General features: G+C 37.8%; 1 protein-coding gene across 3 annotated transcripts in view; it reads left to right on the top strand.

Moving 5' to 3' along the window:
* Positions 1–5,141, top strand: part of LOC109468981 (coxsackievirus and adenovirus receptor homolog) — a 28,655-nt gene extending 23,514 nt beyond the window's left edge. Inside the window, exons 3-9 of one of the 3 annotated variants that reach the window (XM_019767363.1) lie at positions 491–736; positions 1,657–1,689; positions 2,114–2,170; positions 3,132–3,269; positions 3,732–3,795; positions 4,167–4,380; positions 4,928–5,141. In XM_019767363.1, the coding sequence (XP_019622922.1) occupies positions 491–736; positions 1,657–1,689; positions 2,114–2,170; positions 3,132–3,269; positions 3,732–3,795; positions 4,167–4,380; positions 4,928–5,014 (839 nt within the window). In that variant the 3' untranslated portion in view covers positions 5,015–5,141. Of the gene's footprint in view, positions 1–490; positions 737–1,656; positions 1,690–2,113; positions 2,171–3,128; positions 3,270–3,731; positions 3,796–4,166; positions 4,381–4,927 lie in introns of all 3 variants that reach the window. The other 2 variants (XM_019767364.1, XM_019767365.1) reach the window with 2 other exon arrangements.
* Positions 5,142–20,287: the final 15,146 nt, after the last annotated feature.

Genomic DNA, 20,287 nt, shown 5'->3' on the forward strand with positions numbered 1-20,287 from the left:
CCTCTCCTCTCTCTCTCCTCTCTCTCCTCTCTCTCCCCCTGTCTCTCCTCTCTCTCCCTCTCTCCTCTCTCTCTCCCTCTCTCTTGTGTATGTATATGTGTATGTGGGCATCTGTGTATGTACGTGACTGTGTATCTGTGTATGTACGTGTGAGTGTATCTATGCATGTCTGAATATACTAGGTACAAGGAAAACCAATTATTAACTAATTCTAACATTCAGGTTGGGGAAATGATAATACATGACAGTGATAATAACTACAACAATGTAACAACAATAGTTCAATGATTTTTTAAAAAGCTAGCAATAACAATCTGTACTATTACTACTAGGTATACGTTATACAGTGTATTACTACTAGGTATCAATAGTAATGACAAACAGAGGTCAAAGTTGAGAGTACAAGTAGTAATTTACTACTAGATATCAACTGTAATGACAAATGGTTGAAAACATGGAGTTTACTGATGTTTTTCTTTTCTATCCGTAGCTCGTCCTTCAGTGTCGCTACCGTACACGAATGCCATCGTCGAAGCCGGAAAGGACATCACGTTCACGTGCACCGTCACGAGTTACCCGCCATCCAACGTCACATGGGAACATCCGGATGGAACACGGTCCTCTGGTGATGTACTGCGCCTGCGCAACGCTACGTCACAGAGTCAAGGACAGTACCGCTGCTCGGCTGATAATGGCTTTGGGACAGACATGCAGTATGTCAATCTTGTGGTCCAAGGTAATAATTCAACGTATTTTTTTAGTATCTTTTACTATTACAAACTACAATTTAAAACTGCATACCTAAACTCACACAGACGCATGCGCTCCATTGTGCCCCTCAGCCGGGCACAAAAACACACACACACACACACACACATAGAGAGACAGATACACACACACATACACACACAGTCATACACATGGTTACACACCATATGCATGCGACCACACACACACATATGTACACACCATACATATGCATGCAACCACACATACTATCTCACACACACACACACACACACAGACACACACACACACGTGAGATAAAAAAGAGACAATTTTAGGAAGATTTAGAGCAAATGCCCACCCACCCACACACTCACACTCATACTCTCACACACACAAACACACACACGAATGCACAATTACACAGTCAGATTCCTCTTGTACAGCTTTGTTGTTATCCTTTCCCGCTGCTATATTCAATAAGACATCCCCTCCAGCAGTCATTACGTAGGGATAATAAGTACAAGTCGCATCCCTGTATTTAATCCATCCTTTGTCTTCATAAATTTCTTAATGATGGACCCAGCGTTGTGTGTGAAATTTTTAATCATCTTATTTATCGGCCTTAAGGTCACACTCACATCTGCAGAAGATAAAAATACTAATGCGAAAGTTAGTATATTTCTGTTTCAGACTTGCCCAATTTAAACTTTAATTTGATGTTTTCTTCTTTTAAAAAAAAAAAACTACATCCCATCAAAGTGGTTTATTATTATGTTTCATGCCACATTGTCCTCTTCTGTGCAACTAAATATACCAAAATGAAATGTAGTATTTATTTCCTTCGCACAGCTTGTAAGCACCCCCTAGTGATGACTGTTGGTACTGCAGTTATGTAACCTTTACCTAATATTATTCTTACTTTTGCAGAACCAACCAGGAGCCCACCTGCAGGACAGACTGGTAAGGAGAATTTAATCCTTGTTTGCATTACGTGTGGTATTAACAATATGGCTTTCCTGATGTGTGTCGTGTTTCTCCTTACTGCAAGTCTGTCTTGACCACCTGTTAATGGCTTCTAGTTTACATTTATTTAAAAATCCTTCTGCAATAATTCCTACATGTATTACTTGAGAATAGATGTAATTTGAAAGAATAAAAAGTACTACAAACTGGTAATTAGTAGGGGAAAAGGTGACTTGAGTGGTGCTTATGGTCTTTACTGTGGTCAAGATAGCCATTATGCAGTGTTTCTTTGTGCTTTTTAATACTCAATGACTCTTGCCAGCTTTTTCACCTAACCGTCAGCCAAATTTGAATGCACCAATGAAATTGAACAGTTGAATTCGATCTGACCAACCACGCCCCTTCTTCTTCTCTGTTTAAGACCCGGCCAGAACTAGTGATCAACCAATCAAAACGCGAGGGCCACAGACCGCAGAAGGTGATTTGATACGTTCCTTTTCATTTCTTGTTGACCTCTCTAGACATTCGCTTTTAGCATTCACTCTGAACCTGACAAAATTGGACATTTTTTACAATACCTTACTAGCATAGCTGCGGTCCCCTAAATGTAGTGAATTCATATTTTTCCCAGTTCCCATAATGCACCATCAGTTGAATGCAAAACAGGAGTTTGTCAGATTTTACGACCGTCACAGTAAATTTTATCAATGAATGAAAAGCAGCAAAACTATAAAATCTTGAGTTGGCAGATGTAGCAGAGTAGTAGCAGAGTTAGTTAGACAGGCTTTATACACAAAAGTGGGCCTCCAATGGTGCATTATGGAAAATTTTCCATTAATTAATAAGTTCATAGAACTATTTTCCACTTAACCTTCGCATGTGTTTCACTCCAAACGTAGAGCTTCACAGAGCTAAAACGTGTGATCCTTTCTTGTGAGTTTGTTGTCGTAGCTATATACTAATAACTAGTGACGCAACACTAGACTGAGTACAGACTGTGTGGGATTCATGATTGTAAGTTGAAGGACCGAAATTAGCAAATAAAAGAAAACAAACATGACAATAAAGGAGGTAAACACACATTATAACACCTACACAGACACACAGTCACACACATAAACACACACACTGAATAATATATAATATACATTTCATGTATCAACACACACACTGACACTCACATACGCATACACACATATTCACACACACACACACACACACACACACACACACACACACACACACACACACACACACACACATACACACACACACACACACACACACATTACAACCATCTCTGCTGGACAAGCATACCCAACCAAAACAATACTCCCATGTAACCTCCCAGTGAACAGCAATGTACTGACATTTCATTACAAGATTTCCATTGGTCAACTTTTAACCTGAGTCACTTGTCCGTATGTTGTTAACTCCAGGTGCATCAGGTGGTCTGACCGGTGGTGTGATCGCCGCCATTGTTGTGGTGTGCGCCGTGCTGGTGTTGGCAGCCGTCATGGCGGCCGTCATCTTCCTCATGAAGTCCAAGAAGAAACACCAGCCGGAGAAACCCGTCGGTAAGACATTGTAACTACAGTAGTTAAATGTCGATGACTAAGCTTGGCCGGTCATGTTGTACGTAGTGAAGAACCAGCCAGCTAAGGCTTCTACTCTGGAACCCTGACACAAAAAGAAGAGTTCAGGTCGGCCAAACGTAATAAGAAACTTATAGAAACTGAAACAGGCTTGCAGGGCCTGGAACTTATCTCTGCAATGAAGGACAGAAAGTTCTGGAGGTCTAACTTTGTATGCTACACCTCGGAGGAGGATGATTAATGATGATGATGATGAAGACATTGTTGCTGTCATGGAGACAATAAAATTAAAGTATCATTTCAAAAGAAAACGACACTCGATGACATTAAGACACCTTTTTTACAGCTGTCATGTACTTATGAATCATATCTGTGATTTTTCTTGTTGCTAGATATAGCAAGACAACGGTTACAACTGACAGTGTCTTTTTTCTTGTTCCACAGTTACTGCCTCACCAGTGAAAGAGAAAGCGGCACCGGCTGATGACTGGGATCTGACTTCCACCAGGTAAAAGATGGCATCACAAGTTCAGTTAAGGAGTATACTGTGCAAAGAAACTAATAGATTTGCCTTTACACTTTACGCTTTTATTGCTAAATTTATTATGAAAAGACTTGTTAGACATTAAGTAAATAGGAAAAACTTTCAGAATCTTTGTTTCACACTATGAATTTCTTTTACAAATCGATGCTGATACATTGCATTGCTCATTTATAGATTTGATTGAGATACTTTCATTTGATTTCTTTTCTTTGCATTAACATTTAAGGTGACAATAATTTTTTTAACTATAACCATTTAAAAGGCTGGTAGGGCTCAGTTCCAGTTGACGCAGGTAAAAAAAAACTGAATTTTTCGTTACTTTTATTTGTTTCCAGACGTCCAGAGAATGGCGTCAACGGCAACGGTCACATCGCGAGACCTGCAGCGGAGGGGAAGCCTGCAGACCTCTACTACTCAGAGGTGCCACCTAGGGACTCCAGGGATTACTACACCCAGCCGAGCAGACAGCCACGCCCTGGTGATCCCTACTGGACTCCCTCCCCTCCCCCCTCTCAGTCTGGGTGGTCCAGCCCACCGCAAAGTCCTTCGGTAGGTCGACTGATGTTTTGATGTAATAACTATGTTTTTTATTTTTTTATTTGGTTTGATGTTTGTTTTTTATTGTGTTGTGTTAGTTAACGTGAACTTGAATTACTATTGAAAAGACAGTAGATGAATTGTTACACATAACATGGACTACTAGCTGGATGAATAGATAGACTGAATAGATGGGTGGATAGATATTAGATAGATTATCATAGATAGATAGATGGATAAATAGATAGATACTATATACTCTGTATACCTGTAGATAGATACTGGATGGATGGATGGATGGATGGATGGATGGATGGATGGATGGATGGATGGATGGATGGATGGATGGATGGATGGATGGATGGATGGATGGATGGATGGACTGATATATGGTTAAGTTGGGGCTTTGTGGATGTACAGACATTTTTATGTACAGTCAGCCTTTTTCAAGATGTAGAGTCTACATTCAACTTATTTCTTCACGTTTACATACAATGTAGGAACAGATATTATAGTACACACTAACAGTTTGTCACCCCCCCCCCTTCCCCACACCCAGGCTGACCTTGACTATGTCCACATGACCCTCCAGCACGCTCCAGCTGGCAGCAGGCGACCAATCGTGGGCATGGTGTACGACGCTTGAGTGACGTCATCACGGTGTACAACAGTCACACAGACTGGCATTGTCGCGTAGAAGAGAGGTCTGTAGTTGAAATAGACAAGAAAGATATCTTATTAACAAATATCAAAATTTGCAAGTAATTCAAATACCACACGTATTTGGTGTACGCTAAACTTTTCACTGAACAGATGTCGGAAAGGAAAATCATATCACCTTCTGACCTTCCCCTTCCCCTTTTTGGTGGAGGAGAGACTGAATGTCTTAGTTTCCGATATCTGCTTGGAGATTAGGCACAGTCAGCCTACCTTTAACAGGTTAATTTTTTTAAAAAGAAAGTTTTCAAAAGAAAGTTCTAGTCTTGTTGCTGTAACCATACATTTCCAAGACCTTACATGTCATTTTAACAATGATGTTGTTGACAACATGTTTGAGATTATGTTTAAAAAAATGTGTTGTACATGTTTGTGTTTTACATTTTACAGAATGGTCCTATACATTCAAGTGCATTATCTTTGCCAGATTCTGCAATGAAAATGTATGTAAGTTTTTGTTAGCTGTGAATAATTAGTGGATACATGTAGCTGTTCAGATTGTAGGTTAAAAAAATTAAAATGGTGATTTGCGAGCATTTCTATATGTGTAGAATACTAGTACATAAAAAAAATGTTGCCCTACTTTTAATAAAATGCTCCATACAACTGATTTCAAAGGGTGTTAAAGGTGATAGACATTAAAAAATTATGCATAATTGTTACAACAATTAACCTGCTTGTTGTCTGTTATTAGAGGTCACCATAGTTGTTGTTGTCTGAGGTAACTATCAAATTCCTTAAAACAAAAATGTTCAATTGATACTGAAATTCATTCCTATTGAACAAAATGGAATAGTACTGTATGGTGGATTTATACAATTGTTGATATTTTTCGTGTGACAGTACCATATATATGAATATCATCAGACAATAAAGATGAAGAAAATGTTCATCTTTTAACAAGGTTGTAAATAATGGCAATATATATGTATTGTGTGAAGACAATCAAATTATGGCAATGGAGAAAGTTTGATGCAATTTAACATGTTATCCAGCTTTTAAATTCAAATAGATGGCTTACTTTAAGGCACTTATATGTGTGTTACATTTTACAATGGTTAGAGGAAACTTGTTAATTTTGATAGTCTTTTTGTAGCTTTTTTCTTTATCAAAAGTTTACTTTTTAAAGTAGGGGAAGATTTTAAGTAGTAGGTATGTTAAATTTTTGCTGGGCTAAAATATTGCAAACATGTATATATCAGAGTTCATTTGTATATCTGTAAGAAACCATTGCAATTTCAAATAATTTTTTGTATCCTTACTTACTGGTTAGATATTTTACTTTTTGTTATTAACATATAAAGCCATGGATATTATGTATATGGGGAAAGTGTTGTGAATAAATGATTAAAACTGAAAAATCATAATTGTGTTTTAATTTAGTTTAGTTTTGGTACCCTAAACACTGTAGATTGATTTTCCTGTGTGTGGAAGGTGTATTCAGCACCAAGGACAGGCTTGCCTGTGTGTTGTGGAAGGTGTTTATTCTTCCACAGAAAATAGTCTCCCTGAAAATAAATGAATTTACAGTAATATGAAAATTAATATATTATTAAGTGACTAGCACCGAGACGGGCCGTCATTGGTCGTCATAATTAGATTATCAGCTTCACATTAATTAGGCAAGACTGTTCTGCACACCTGTGTAAAAACAAGTTTGGTATCGTCCATTCAAGATGGCGTCTTCGTGCGACGGGAATATTCTGGGCTGATTTTTGTACAACTTTCTGAGTAGTTTTTAGAGTTTCCGTCCGTAAAATATTTTTCCTAAGTGTGCAGCAGAATCTTAGGGAGCTTTCGCGGTGGATTTTGTGCCGTTCTGGTGATGTTATGAAGAGAAAATGCGGATTTCCTGACCTGGCGAATTTTGGAGAAGACAACTAGATGGCGCATGGCGTGACAGTTGGGAAGAGTAGCGTGGTATGGAGACGACTTCGTTTATTCTTGCAGGTAAACCAGCAAATTGTTTGACCGATATTATTCCTTAGGAACTATAGTACGGACATGTCAAGTTATATTCCGTAATAAATGACCTATTTCTGTATTAGAGAGCGACCGTTCCAAATTTTACACTAGCTTTGAAAAAGTCCATGAAGTTGCCGCGTTTTCAACAAAATTTTCAATGTGCAGTGCGCTTGTAGAGTATTAAATGTATGTGCATGTCTTTGTAGTCAATTGTTCAGCGCTTTGAGGTCAATTTGTTGGAAGAAATTGCGCATTGACCAAAAGTTTTTCTTTATCTCCACCTGGTTCAAAACACCTGTTGGAATGTACACGTGTAATACATAATTAATTTTTGATGATCCCGCCAAAATCTTGCGTAAACAAGATGGCGTCCTCAAAGCTTCAAGGTGCCGAAATGACTACGATATAAAACGTTTTGAAAGTTCTGTCGAGTTGACCATACTTTCGTTCTTCATTATCATTTGCAACGTATTATGTGTAATTTAATATCTTGTTCGTTTCCATTTTAGACTGATTCTGTAATTGTAATGAGTATTTGACTACGCTAGAATTTTTAATAATTATAAGGTCGCAATTGCTGTATTCAAAACATTTACTTTGAATTTATATGTAACGTTATTCTACTTAAAGATTCAGTTGATGCGGTTTCATATATTTTATTATTGATGTTGCTATCCCATTTTTTAATGGTCATTTGACATAGAATTTTTTAGGTATGTTGTAAAGTAAAGAAACGTTGTTGTTTTAAAATCTTCTTCTTTTTAATTTTAGACTGATTCTGTTTTTATTAGTTTTCTGATTTTAGTCTGAAACTATTTCTTCTTTTTATAGAATCCTGTAGTGAACTGTGCTCTAAGGGTCAGCAACCTGTGCAGGAGTATTGGGCCAGGTGAGAAAAATCTGAATTCTACATTTTACCTACAGCTATTTGGTATTTTTTGAGGCAAGTGTGTAACTTGTAATGTCTGTATATAGGTGGCTGCTGACTGATGCAGTAGTGGGGACTCCTGTCTGAACCTGACAAGACAGATTGGACCAGACCAGATGATTTGAAGACCTCGGATGACTTAGTATCAGGTGAGAAAAATCTGAATTCTGCATTCAATCTACTATAATTTACTTTGTTACTTGAGATAAGTGTGTAACTTGTAATGTCTGTATAGTTAGGTGGCTGCTGACTGATGCAGTAGTGAGGACTCCTGTCTGAACCTGACAAGAAAAGATTGGACCAGACCAGATGATTTGAAGACCTATGATGACTATCAGGTGAGAAAAAGCTGATTTCTGCATTCAATCTACTATTTACTTTGTTATTTGAGGCAATTGTGTAACTTGTAATGTCTGTATAGTTAGGTGGCTGCTTACTGATGCAGTAGTGAGGACTCCTGTCTTAACCTGACAAGAGAAGATTGGACCAGATCGGGTGATTTGAAGACAGAGATGCCAGAGCTCAGCAAACCAAATGACTTGAAACTGAAGACAGAGTGAAGAGTTTGTACAGGTGAGACAATGCTTTACAAATTTTTTCTATGTGTTAAGAACTAAGAGGCAATAACATACAACAAAATGTACTTTTTAACACTGTGTACATTTATTCAACCAAAGGGATAGTTTAATTTTGGGGACATCACACTAATTATTGATTATATTAGTTAGGTGTATCCTGACGTTCCTGTCCTGACTGGGAGAAACCTGTGATGATGGATAACTTCTGCCCACACCAGACCAGATGACTTGAAGACAAAGTGAAGAGTTTGTACAGGTGAGAGAACTTGCCTTTCGCCTTACCTTTTTATTTCTGATTTGTTGAGAAGTAGTAATATTTGTGTAAAACACCTTTCCATAGCCAAAGACTTTCTACATCTATTCTTTCAACCTTGAAGCAGCTACTCCAAGCACTTAATTCATTTGATGAGATTTTTCTACAAAAAAACTTCATATGATTTCTTATTATCATACTGGAACTCTCTCAGACTTCACACTTTATAATAATAACACATATAAAACCAGTAACAGATTAAAACAGCTTTATATATTGAGCATTCATCAACATTTCTAGGCAAAGAGGCAAAGTAACCAATCACATGCACGCTTATATCATCTTTATTTAGTCACTTATTGCCTTGTTTTTATGTCATTTTTTATCAGGTGTGTCCTGAGGGTCAGCAGTTAAGTCTTGATGTTCCTGTCCTGACTGGGAGAAACTTGTGATGACCGGCGACTTCTGTCCAGACCTCTGCAAACCAGTTAACCTGAAGACACAGAGTGAAGAGTTTGTACAGGTGAGATAACACTTCAAAATTTACATCGATGTTATATTTCTCTGAGTCATTTCACAATTCTCGGGTATATCACAATTAGTGCTGCATACTTATACCTCATCTAGGTTCAGGTCCGGAATTGTAAGTCTGGACCTAAACTCATGACATATGCCATTTGCATGTTAGCATCCTTGCAATGTTGTTTGGGCAAAACTTTGGCCACGTAACATTTGACGATGCCCAATGGCAATGTTTTCTTCATTTTGCAGCACAGATTTTGCAATCTATGGAAAGTTTTAGGTGGTTTGGAAAGAAAGGGGGTATGTGACATGTTTTCTTTTTGTAATAAGTCTGGAATCGGTTCTTGACTCTTAGGTTTTTTGGGACTTGAACCTTATATTTTTACAAGTCCGGAACCAGTCCAGCAAACCGGTACACAGCACCAATCACAATATTATTAATAGATTGACAACTTTCTAGAGCCTAGGATTTTGTACATCTATTGGAGCAAATCGATTGTCCAATTGTGCTAATTCTATCACAGTATATTTAGTGGTCATTCAGTGATTCACCATTAACAAATCCGTTCATATTGGTAGGTGTGTCCCGAGGGTCAGCTGTCCTGACTGGGAGAAACCTGTGATGATGGGTGAGTTCTGTCCAGACCAGCAAACCAGTTGCCCTGAAGACTGGAAAGAAGGACCAGACTTTGACCAGTAAAGCAGTGAGAGAAGACACAGGCTGGGGTAGTTGTGAGTATAGTTTATTTGTATAACACAACCAAGTACACACACTTGCATACATGCATACATTTCTATCCCTACCCTCCAACTCTGCTTTGCACAGTTTCCTTTCCCGACACTTGTAACTTGTGACCTTCACTGTCAAACTTCCACGGTGGTTAAAATTAACTTAAATTTCGGACATGTTCGTTCTGAAGTAATTTGAACCAAATTCATATTCCACTTGCGGTCATTTACAGTAAAATATAAACCATTTTATGGAAAGTACACGTATTCCGTCATTTAGGTGTGGATATGCAGCAAAGCTATAATCATTGCAAATTTAAACATTTGAACGTCCAGTTTACTTTGTTGATGGATCAAAATGACTAGAATGGTTTCCCAAGATTTATGTTTGAGATGTCTTTTTTGACAGTTGCTAATTGACAAAATTCTTGCGTCCAGACTATTTTGAATTATTTAAAAAAATAATGTTTTACGGTTAGCCCAAAATTGCCTCAAGTAACCTAGTACTTTGCTGAACATGCCTAGCCACAGAAAATAATACCAGACTACCAGATTTTTGACCTGTTTGTTCTGACGTAATTTGAACCAAATTCATATTCCACTCGCGGTCATTTACAGTAAACCTGCAGATATAAACCATTTTCTGGAAAGTACACATATTCCGTCATTTAGCTGTGGACAGCAACAAAGCTATAATTGATTTTTATTTTAATTTAAACATTTGAGCATCCAGTTTACTTTCAAAATTGTTGATAATGATAGTCAAAGTGACTAAAATGGTTTCCAAAGATTTGTGTTTGAGGAATTTTTTGTAGTGTTGCCAATTGACAAAATTCTAGCGTCCAGACTGTTTTGAAATGTTTTACGGTTAGCCCAAAATTGCCTCAAGTAACCTGGTACTTTACTGAACATACCTAGCCACAGAAAAGAATACCAGACCACCAGGTTCATTTCTCTTTACACCTTCTCACTTCTGCTTTGCACAGTTTCCTTTCCCAACCCTTGTAACTTGTGACCTTCACTGTCAAACTTCCACGGTGGTTAAATTTTGGACGTGTTTGTTCTGATTGAAGTAATTTGAACCAAATTCATATTCCACCTGCGGTCATTTACAGTTAACTTGAAAATATAAACCATCTTCTGGAAAGTACACATATTCCGTCATTTAGGCCACACCAATTTAATTTGTTGGTTCTCGGATTTTTTCAGAAAAAATATGAAGCGACAGGGCGAAAAAAAATAAAAATAAAAACAGGTCTAGGCATCCTATTAAAGGCTTAAATGCTATGAAATGAGCCATGACGTCAACACAAAAGGCTGGGTTAACATTTAAACATTGAATTTTGAACTTTTAATCAAACCACTGCAATGATGGATGGGAAAACAGTAACAACTAGAAAGAAAAGGACTTTCCTCAACTGTTGGGGGAAAAACATGAGCATTTTTCAGTTGATTCAGAACCAGAATCATATTTTTTTTTTTGCAAATCAGAAAAAAATGAAGAGGCGAATCCGAGAACCAACAAATTAAATTGGTGTGGCCTTAGGTGTGGACACGTAACAAAGCTATAATTGCAAATTTAAACATTTGAGTGTCCAGTTTACTTTGTTGATGGATCAAAATGACTAAAATGGTTTCCAATGATTTGTGTTTGAAGGATTTTTTGTAGTGTTGTCAATTGACAAAATTCTTGCGTCCAGACTGTTTTGAAATGTTTTACGGTTAGCCCAAAATTGCCTCAAGTAACTTGGTACTTTGCTGAACGTGCCTAGCCACAGAAAAGAATACCAGACCACCACGCTAATTTTCTCTTTTACACCTTCTCAGTTAACTTTCTCATGATCATGCTTCACTTGTTCATCCCCATCAAACTCCTTTCCAGCCGTACCCGGAACATTTGCCTTACCAAGGATGATAAAATTCAAATTCTGTAAACCTTTTTGGCCGCATAGAGTGGCAGACATCGCTCGAAAGTCGTGTCTCAATACACAATCTCATATAGCCTATACTCTGGCAAATATTCCTGGCCACCTTTCTGCGGAGTGGCATTGTACAAATCGCGGTCAGTCTTGAGAACACTTCGGCCATCTCGAACAATCCAGAGCGATTCTCGCAATCCAACAGCTGGCCGAAGTGTTCTCAAGACTGACCGCGATTTGTACAATGCCACTCCGCAGAAAGGTGGCCAGGAATATTTGCCAGAGTATAGGCTATATGAGATTGTGTATCGTTGCCGTACAGGGTATTGAGACACGACTTTCGAGTGACTATACACCAATACCGATTGATGTCTGCCATTGGTTACTGCACGAATTTCCGGGTACAGCTCAAAAGGTGTTTGATGGACTCCTTTTCTGATGCTTTGGACCTTTACTCACAACATCCCTCTTCACCACGTTGGAACTACTCCCCAAACACTTTGCAAATAACTTGCACGATACATCACACTTTTCTAGACTTTTTTTCAGACGCCTTGCACCTTTCCACTCAACTTTTCTTATCCTTTCATCTTCTGCTTGGTTTAAACTTGCACTGCTTTTAATTGCACCTCTTCCAAAGCTTTGGACCCCAAAAGTTGTGTAATTTTTTTTTTGGCCAAAATCCTGCCTGTCCAAAAACACTTAAGATAATTGGGACCCTTAAGTAGATAATTAATTGGATTAAAATTTTCCCGCCAAAAAACTTAGTATATGGGGATCCTGACCTTTGACCTCTACTCACTTTCTCTGTCTTTGAACACTTAGCCACCACACTCCTACTTAGTTCCAATGCTTTGGATCTTTACACTTAACTTTTCCAAACACTTTGTGATGCTCTTGCTATGTAACCAACCTCGCAAAACACTTAGTTACTCGAGTGAGATTTTTCTGCCAGAATGATAGTCACTCTACTGGTCAGTCAATGCACAAAAGTTTGCTCCCCTGGGGATGTCTTTGCGGAGACACGGTGTTTCGACACACCAGCATTCCTGTGCAATTGACTGACTAGTAGAGTGACTATCATTCTGGCAGAAAAATCTCACTCGAGTAACTAAGTGTTTTGCGAGGTTGGTTACATAGCAAGAGCGTCACAAAGTGTTTGGAAAAGTTAAGTGTAAAGATCCAAAGCATTGGAACTAAGTAGGAGTGTGGTGGCTAAGTGTTCAAAGACAGAGAAAGTGAGTAGAGGTCAAAGGTCAGGATCCCCATATACTAAGTTTTTTGGCGGGAAAATTTTAATCCAATTAATTATCTACTTGAGGGTCCCAATCATCTTTAGTGTTTTTGGGCAGACAGGATTTTGGCCAAAAATTTTTTTACACAATTCATCAACCAATTGTTCAGGTCAAAAGTGACAATTTTGGGGGCAATTTGGCATTCAATTTTGTAGAATCAAAGCTGCCAATAGCACGAAGTGAAGGTCTCCAGTTTTTTGGTGACTGAGAAAATTGAAATCAAAAGTATTGGGAAATTTGAATGTAAGGGTCAAAAGTGTTGGAAAAGTGTGACAGAATGTGTGAGTGAACAACAGGCCTATATACCCCTAGCGTCAAAGCCTGGAGGAGAAAACCTCTGGGCCAGGGTAACAAAAGTCCACAAAGCCCCTCTCCGTTAGCGTAGTAGGCCTGATGACGGACAAAGTTGTTCGTCAACAAGCCTACTACGCAGAGTCGAGGCATGTGTAAGTTTGAACCCTGGGACAGAAGTTCCTCCTCCAGGCTAAGCCCAGGGACAAGAAGTGGAAGGATAGACGCTATGGAAAGAGAGGAATTGTGTTTTGTCATGCAGTGATATAAACTCAAACTCTGTTATCACTGTTAACATACATGCAACAATTCAAACCTCCCACTCTAAAATTCAGGCCTTGTCTCAAGCTCATCAAATAAAGTCTGTCAGCGCAAATCATCACTGTCACACTCTACTAGATTAACATGAGACGACCCCTGAATTTTCTAACAGGAGGTTAGTATTGCTACAAGTCCATAAACAGTGATAAAGTCTGGGGTCTACATGACTTAAAAGAAATCAGCAAAACAAAACTACATTTATTATTCTATTTCCTCACTGACAGATTATTCAACTAAACCTTCTTTCCCTATATTTACAATGTACATTTTACAACTGCCCTTAAAAAAGTTAAATGCTACCTGTGTCACACTGAAACTGTTTAAAATACTTTTTAAACTATCTATGCTACACATAGTTGCATTTGATCATTACGGTGCACGCTACTGGGGCCCGTGGTACTATGCAGTAAAAAAGTGCCGAAAGGTTTTGAGGGTCCAAGTTTGAGGTGACATTTCTCATAAGCTGGCACCAAATATCACTCAACATTGACATGGCTGAAGAGTGTAAGAAATGGTGATTTTGGGGTGAAAATTTCTTTTGGCTTTGAACCTTACTTCCGGGTATCCTTGTGCGCCAAGTGTAATCCACCCGTTTAAACTAGATCTTGCTCTGCGTCTTCCTAGGAGTGGATTTGCAACCCCTCGCGCCGTGGACGGTTAAAAGAATTTAGTACTAGAATTGTCTTTATAATTTACTCGGATATATCATATAGTCAAGGCTTGGGTTTTTCTGCCAGCATTAGTCATTTCTGCCTGAAAATTTTTTTCTATGGGATTATCCTACGCAAAAATTCCCAATTTTGTGCATTAAGTTTGGAGCAAAATTAATGTTTTTTCTGTTGATTTTACCAAAATTAAAGACGTTGAAGGAACCAAACTCAGTTGTTCTTGTAGCTGAAGAGATATCCTTTTGTCCCATATACAGTTGTTCTCCTTCCCAATTATTCCACGGCAGAGACGGTCGCTAGACTTGAGGGTTACTGTGCAGCTTCGAACAGAAACGCCAAATAAACTGGGATGTGCTCTATAAATAGTATGTGATTGAATTCAAAAGTTGACTGTCTACAGTATCATTTAGCTACACTGCCTAAGCTTCCTTGAAATGCTGGCTACATACTAAGTAATCCTAATTGTGTGTCAACCTCTCTCACTGCTCTTTAGAAGTGTTTACAGACATCTCTCATGAACTGTCTTTTATCCCTAGAGCATTGAAAGTCTGTACTACCTCTCTGGCAACTGATTCTTACAACAACTCCATGTTGCAACTTACTGCTTCCTAACGATATGCAAATTATGTATAGATAGTTGTACTTGAGGACATAATATATATTGTCCGTGTAAATTGTTTTTAAATCGCATTTTAAAATGTTGTAGTTTTTATCTGCTCTGTGTATCTTAAATATCATCATAATTGTAAATGTTGGCTCAATTCATGTTTTGGATTTTATCGAACATGTCATGCCAATGTCAATATAGCTCTCACTGTAACTCTACAGTTTAGTTCTACTATCTAGAAAATAGTATAAATTAAATCCTCACGAAATAATAGATTTTTTGTTTCGCTGATTCCATAACTCAATTCCTCCCTTTCAAACATCACACACAGCTTACCTGTAGTTAGAGCTGTGTACCGATATGCAGTACCGATACTGTACCGGAAAAATTAATTAGGTACAGGTCCAAAATACCTAATCCCTCAGTACCGGTACTGTACCTAAACAATTTCACACCAATTTTATGCCTATTTGTGACCTCAAATGTGTAAATAGCTGGTTAACAATGGGTCCCTGTGTAAGGACAGTGTGTTCATGAAAACAAAAACATCTTTACTTTTACATATATTTTATCTGAACATTCTCCATAAACAAAAATTAAACCTATACCAATGTTTTTCTTGTTATTACAGGAGTTCAGAAGAGCATATACATTGGTCGAATTGTTCAGGTACAGGTTCAGGTCCGGACCTGTACCTAACCCTGTGTACCTGTACCTGTACCTGTACCTAAAATTTGTTTAGGTACACAGCTCTACCTGTAGTACATTCACACAACGGGAAGAAAGCACAACATTGCCTTTTCCTAGCTTCCTCTGTAAAGAAATAGGACATATTTCCAACAATCATTATGTGACCAAAGTATTTTCCCTGATATCTACTCCATTGAGGAACAAAAACTGTACTTTAGAATATATCATATAATTTATTACTTCATATCATTCAGATGTTGCAATTCAATAAAAGTTTTTTTGAATACTTATCAATGCCTTGATTTTTATTCCAAATTATGTGCATAATAAAATATTACAAATAATCTTGATTGTGTTTGACCTACATTTTAGGTACATTTGACAGAATTTTAGGTAAATCAGGGTGAAACTTTGTATGCTGTTTGCAAACACATTACATTGAAAAAATATAGCAACTAAATTATATATTATCTTTCATGGATCTACAACTTAAAGGAACATTATTCTAGGCCATGGATATTACAATTATTCAAAGAATAAACTTTCAGGCTTGACTTATTTTTCATTTGGCAAATTTGCATTATGTTAAACCAGACCAAAGCACAAAAACTCATCACGTTCTTACATATGTATCACCACATGAACAACAGCTTTTCAAAGTACAGTATAATGCTCCTTTAAGTTTGTAATGCCACATCTGATTCAATTTGATTTGTTGGTTCTCGGATTCAGAAAAAATATGGAGTGACAGGACGAAAAAAACAAAAAAAACAGACCAGGCATCCTATGATAGCCCTAAATGGCATGAAGTCAACATACCAGGCTGGTTTGTACATGTACTTCAACCATTAAATTTCAAACCTTTAAGCAAACCACTGCACTGATAGATGGAAAAACTGTAACAACTCTGAAGAGAAGGGACCTCTCCTTTAACTGTTGGGACCAAAATATGAGCATTTTGGAGTTGATTCCGAGGCTTAAATGTTTTTTCTTTTTTTTCAAATCAGAAAAAATTAAGCAGGCGAATCCGTGAAACAAATTAAATTGGTGTTTATAATAAGTTTGTTGGGTAAATCAAACGTTTGCACTCAGAATTGTCAGTTCAACTGTTTCAATTATCATTGTGGGTCATTCTGTTATGTAATTCACCTTTTATGTAAAGGTAGGAGTGCGAACATCTATGTATCTTCACAATATTCAAGTTTGACATTCAATCAACTGTTTTTGTTAGATCCTAACATTAGTGAGAAATTCCATCTAATTTACCATTTTTGAGTGCTACACAATATTTGCACATCCCTACATGCATGTTTTGTTGCTTTAATGATTGTTTCACCATGTAGATTTTATTTTCTTTACATTCAGGACAATTTTCTTTTCAGAAATTTTAAAAAGACTGTACAATGAAGATCATGATGAAGAGGATATCAGGGAAAACAGTTTGATCACAAATTCTTAAGTTGAAAACATATCCCATTGCTATACAGAATGAAATAACAGACAATATTACAAGTGCTTTCCTCAATAGGAAAATGTACTGTGTTCTCCATCACATGTGCAATAAAATATTAGTCACAACCTTAAACTACATATTAGTAGAAGAAATGTGAACTCTTTCAATAAAAAACGACAATGAATAGTCGAGAGGGCCAGTTTGGATAATCTGGTGTTTGGATTTAAAAATTCAGAGGATCGCAGAGATGCCCTATTCTAACATATTTCATTGTCATTTTTAGGGGTTTGCATGGGAGGTCCCGATTACGCTTTGCGCTGAATTCCAGAAGGCTGCGGCCACGATTTATTCTCCATTTGTGCAGACTGGATGCTTAACACATTGACGTACTTCAAATTATGCAAAATTCACATGGCAAGGCACGAAGTATGCAAAGCAATGACCCGGTATTACGCTTCATTCATGCATATATGCAGGCTTACTAGTAACGATTTATCCATTATGCAAAGATTAGGTAACTGGTTCAAAATTTAGTCATAACGACCTGACTTCGCATTACGCAAATCTAATACGAGTGATTACGCATTGCGGCATGCAGACCCCATTTTTGAAAGAGTTCTAAAAATAAAAGCCAACTCACGGTCAAGGTCCGATGTTCTCTTGTCTCGTAGATAGGTGGCAGGTCCCTCAGGAACACACAAAGGCAAATCCTCCTGGAATTATAGGACAGGCACACAGGATACCCGATAGATCCTCCAAGAATTCGGACAGGAACACAGATCCTCCGAGAATGGACAGGAACACAGACAGGTCCCACAGCACACACAGGAACATGGTCAGGTACAGTCTCAGCTTCCCATAACCTAGGGTGTAAAAGAAATAAACATTCAGAAAAATCTCATGCCAAATTTACATACACCAAGGATACACCAAATGCATGTTTACCATATTCGCATATTACATAATTATGTACATCATGTTCAAAATATTCACAACATTTTTTTAAAAAACCTGCTTTGATAGTGGGAAGAGCACATGAAACTTTGTTAGTGAGGCAAAAGAAGAGCACAGCCAAAAGTGAACATAGAATATTCTAACCAAAAAACAATCACAATCACACAAGATATCACATAAGGTATCACAATTCATTTGTTCTAAAACCTGCACATATGCATTGGTTGGGGGAAGAGCACATGGAACATTGCTAGTGAGGCAACACGAGAAAAAAAAACACACACACACACATACAGAATGTATGTAGTTAAAACAACATTCAATCACCTGAAAATACATCTGATCTCATTGACATAGAAGATATCACAAATGTACATATAACGTATTGCACAATCCAAATAACAACATAATATGCATCTTATGATGACATTCATTACATTACTAGCTTTAAGGTACAAAAACATCAGAGCAATATTGGAAATGCATTTCAAATATCATTGAAAAACAGATCAAGCTCATATGCACAGAAATAAAACATCAGTTAGGCAATAATAAGACAGTATCAAGGTATCAAGTATAATGTCTAACGTCTAATAAAAGATATGGAGATAGAGAAATTATATTCACATATGTCAATATGTATCAATATGAAATAAACCATCATCACATGCAAACATGTGTCAATGAAACTGGCATGATTTCATTTTTAACAATCATTGCACACATGCAATTGTAACAACTTTTAATATATATTTATACAAACAGTTATACAAGATTTCAACTTAATCAAACTTAAGATATTCATGATTTAGGACTTTGAAATGCCCCTTCATGTAATGTTATACAGACCTGCTAGGGATTCAAACCCAGGACCACAATGCCACCACCATTTGTTTTTTTCCCAAGTTGTGAAGTTGTGTTCCCGAAAAAAAAAAAAACTACATAACTTACGGTACCTCTGAAAACATTTCCCTTGCTTTGGAGCTCCTTGGTGTATTCCAATAATTCATGATCAGAATCTGGAACACAATTGCATAGGAGCTTCAGTGACAGCAATAAGGCATAGAAATTATCATATTCGGGTATTGTTAAGTGCTTACACGACAAATATCAAAGTAAATCAGAGTCAAGTTCGAGAGTCCGTTTTGGATAATCAGTACCGCTCAACAACTGGTTAACATGCATAGAAAAGTCCTGATATGTTCCAGACTAAAACATTATTGTAACCGCCTCTCTTGCAGTATTTAAAACCTATGGTGGACTCTCAGTGTCTTTTCTACCGACAAATTTACTTTCCTGGTACTATATGACGTATATCATTACCCTGGATATGATCTTCTTCTTCTTCTTCTTCGATACTCTCTAACCACCCCTACTGGGGTATCACTGAGAGGGGGGGGGGTGCGACGGACTATGGCTGCGCGGCCAGAAGCCCGGCCTTGAAGGCCTCCACTGTCTGGGCTTTTACAAGCTGGCCCGGTAACTTGTTCCACTCATTTATCGTTCTTGGAAAAAAAGAAAATCTAAAACAGTCTGTTTTGGCAGGTATTGCTTGATACTTATATTCATGACTTCCTCTGGTACGCCTATGGGCAGGTTTGAGGTATTGTTCCATTTGAATATTAATATGTCCATGAGCAATTTTATATAAAGATATCAAGCGAGCGGTTCTCCTTCTGTCAACAAGTAACGGCCACTGGAGGCGCTTTAGCATGTCAGAAACACTGCTGGTATAGTCATAATCACTAACAGTCATTCGCGCCGCCCTTCGTTGGACTCGCTCCAACGCTTGGGAACCACCGATGGTGTGGGGATCCCATACAGTCGCACAGTACTCCAGGTGTGGGCGTACAAGTGTTCTGTAGCATGTAGATTTGACACGAAGAGGACAGTGCAAAGGTTACGGCGGATGACTGCCAGTATCCTATTAGCTCTACCAGTGACATAATTTATATGTGTGTCCCATTTCATATCTTGTGATAGTTGGACTCCAAGATATGGATGGGTTTTAACACTAGTAAGATTTTCT

Source organism: Branchiostoma belcheri, unplaced genomic scaffold (genome assembly GCF_001625305.1).
Source record: "Branchiostoma belcheri isolate BF01 breed outbred unplaced genomic scaffold, Haploidv18h27 scaffold2, whole genome shotgun sequence".
NCBI lineage: Eukaryota > Metazoa > Chordata > Leptocardii > Amphioxiformes > Branchiostomatidae > Branchiostoma > Branchiostoma belcheri.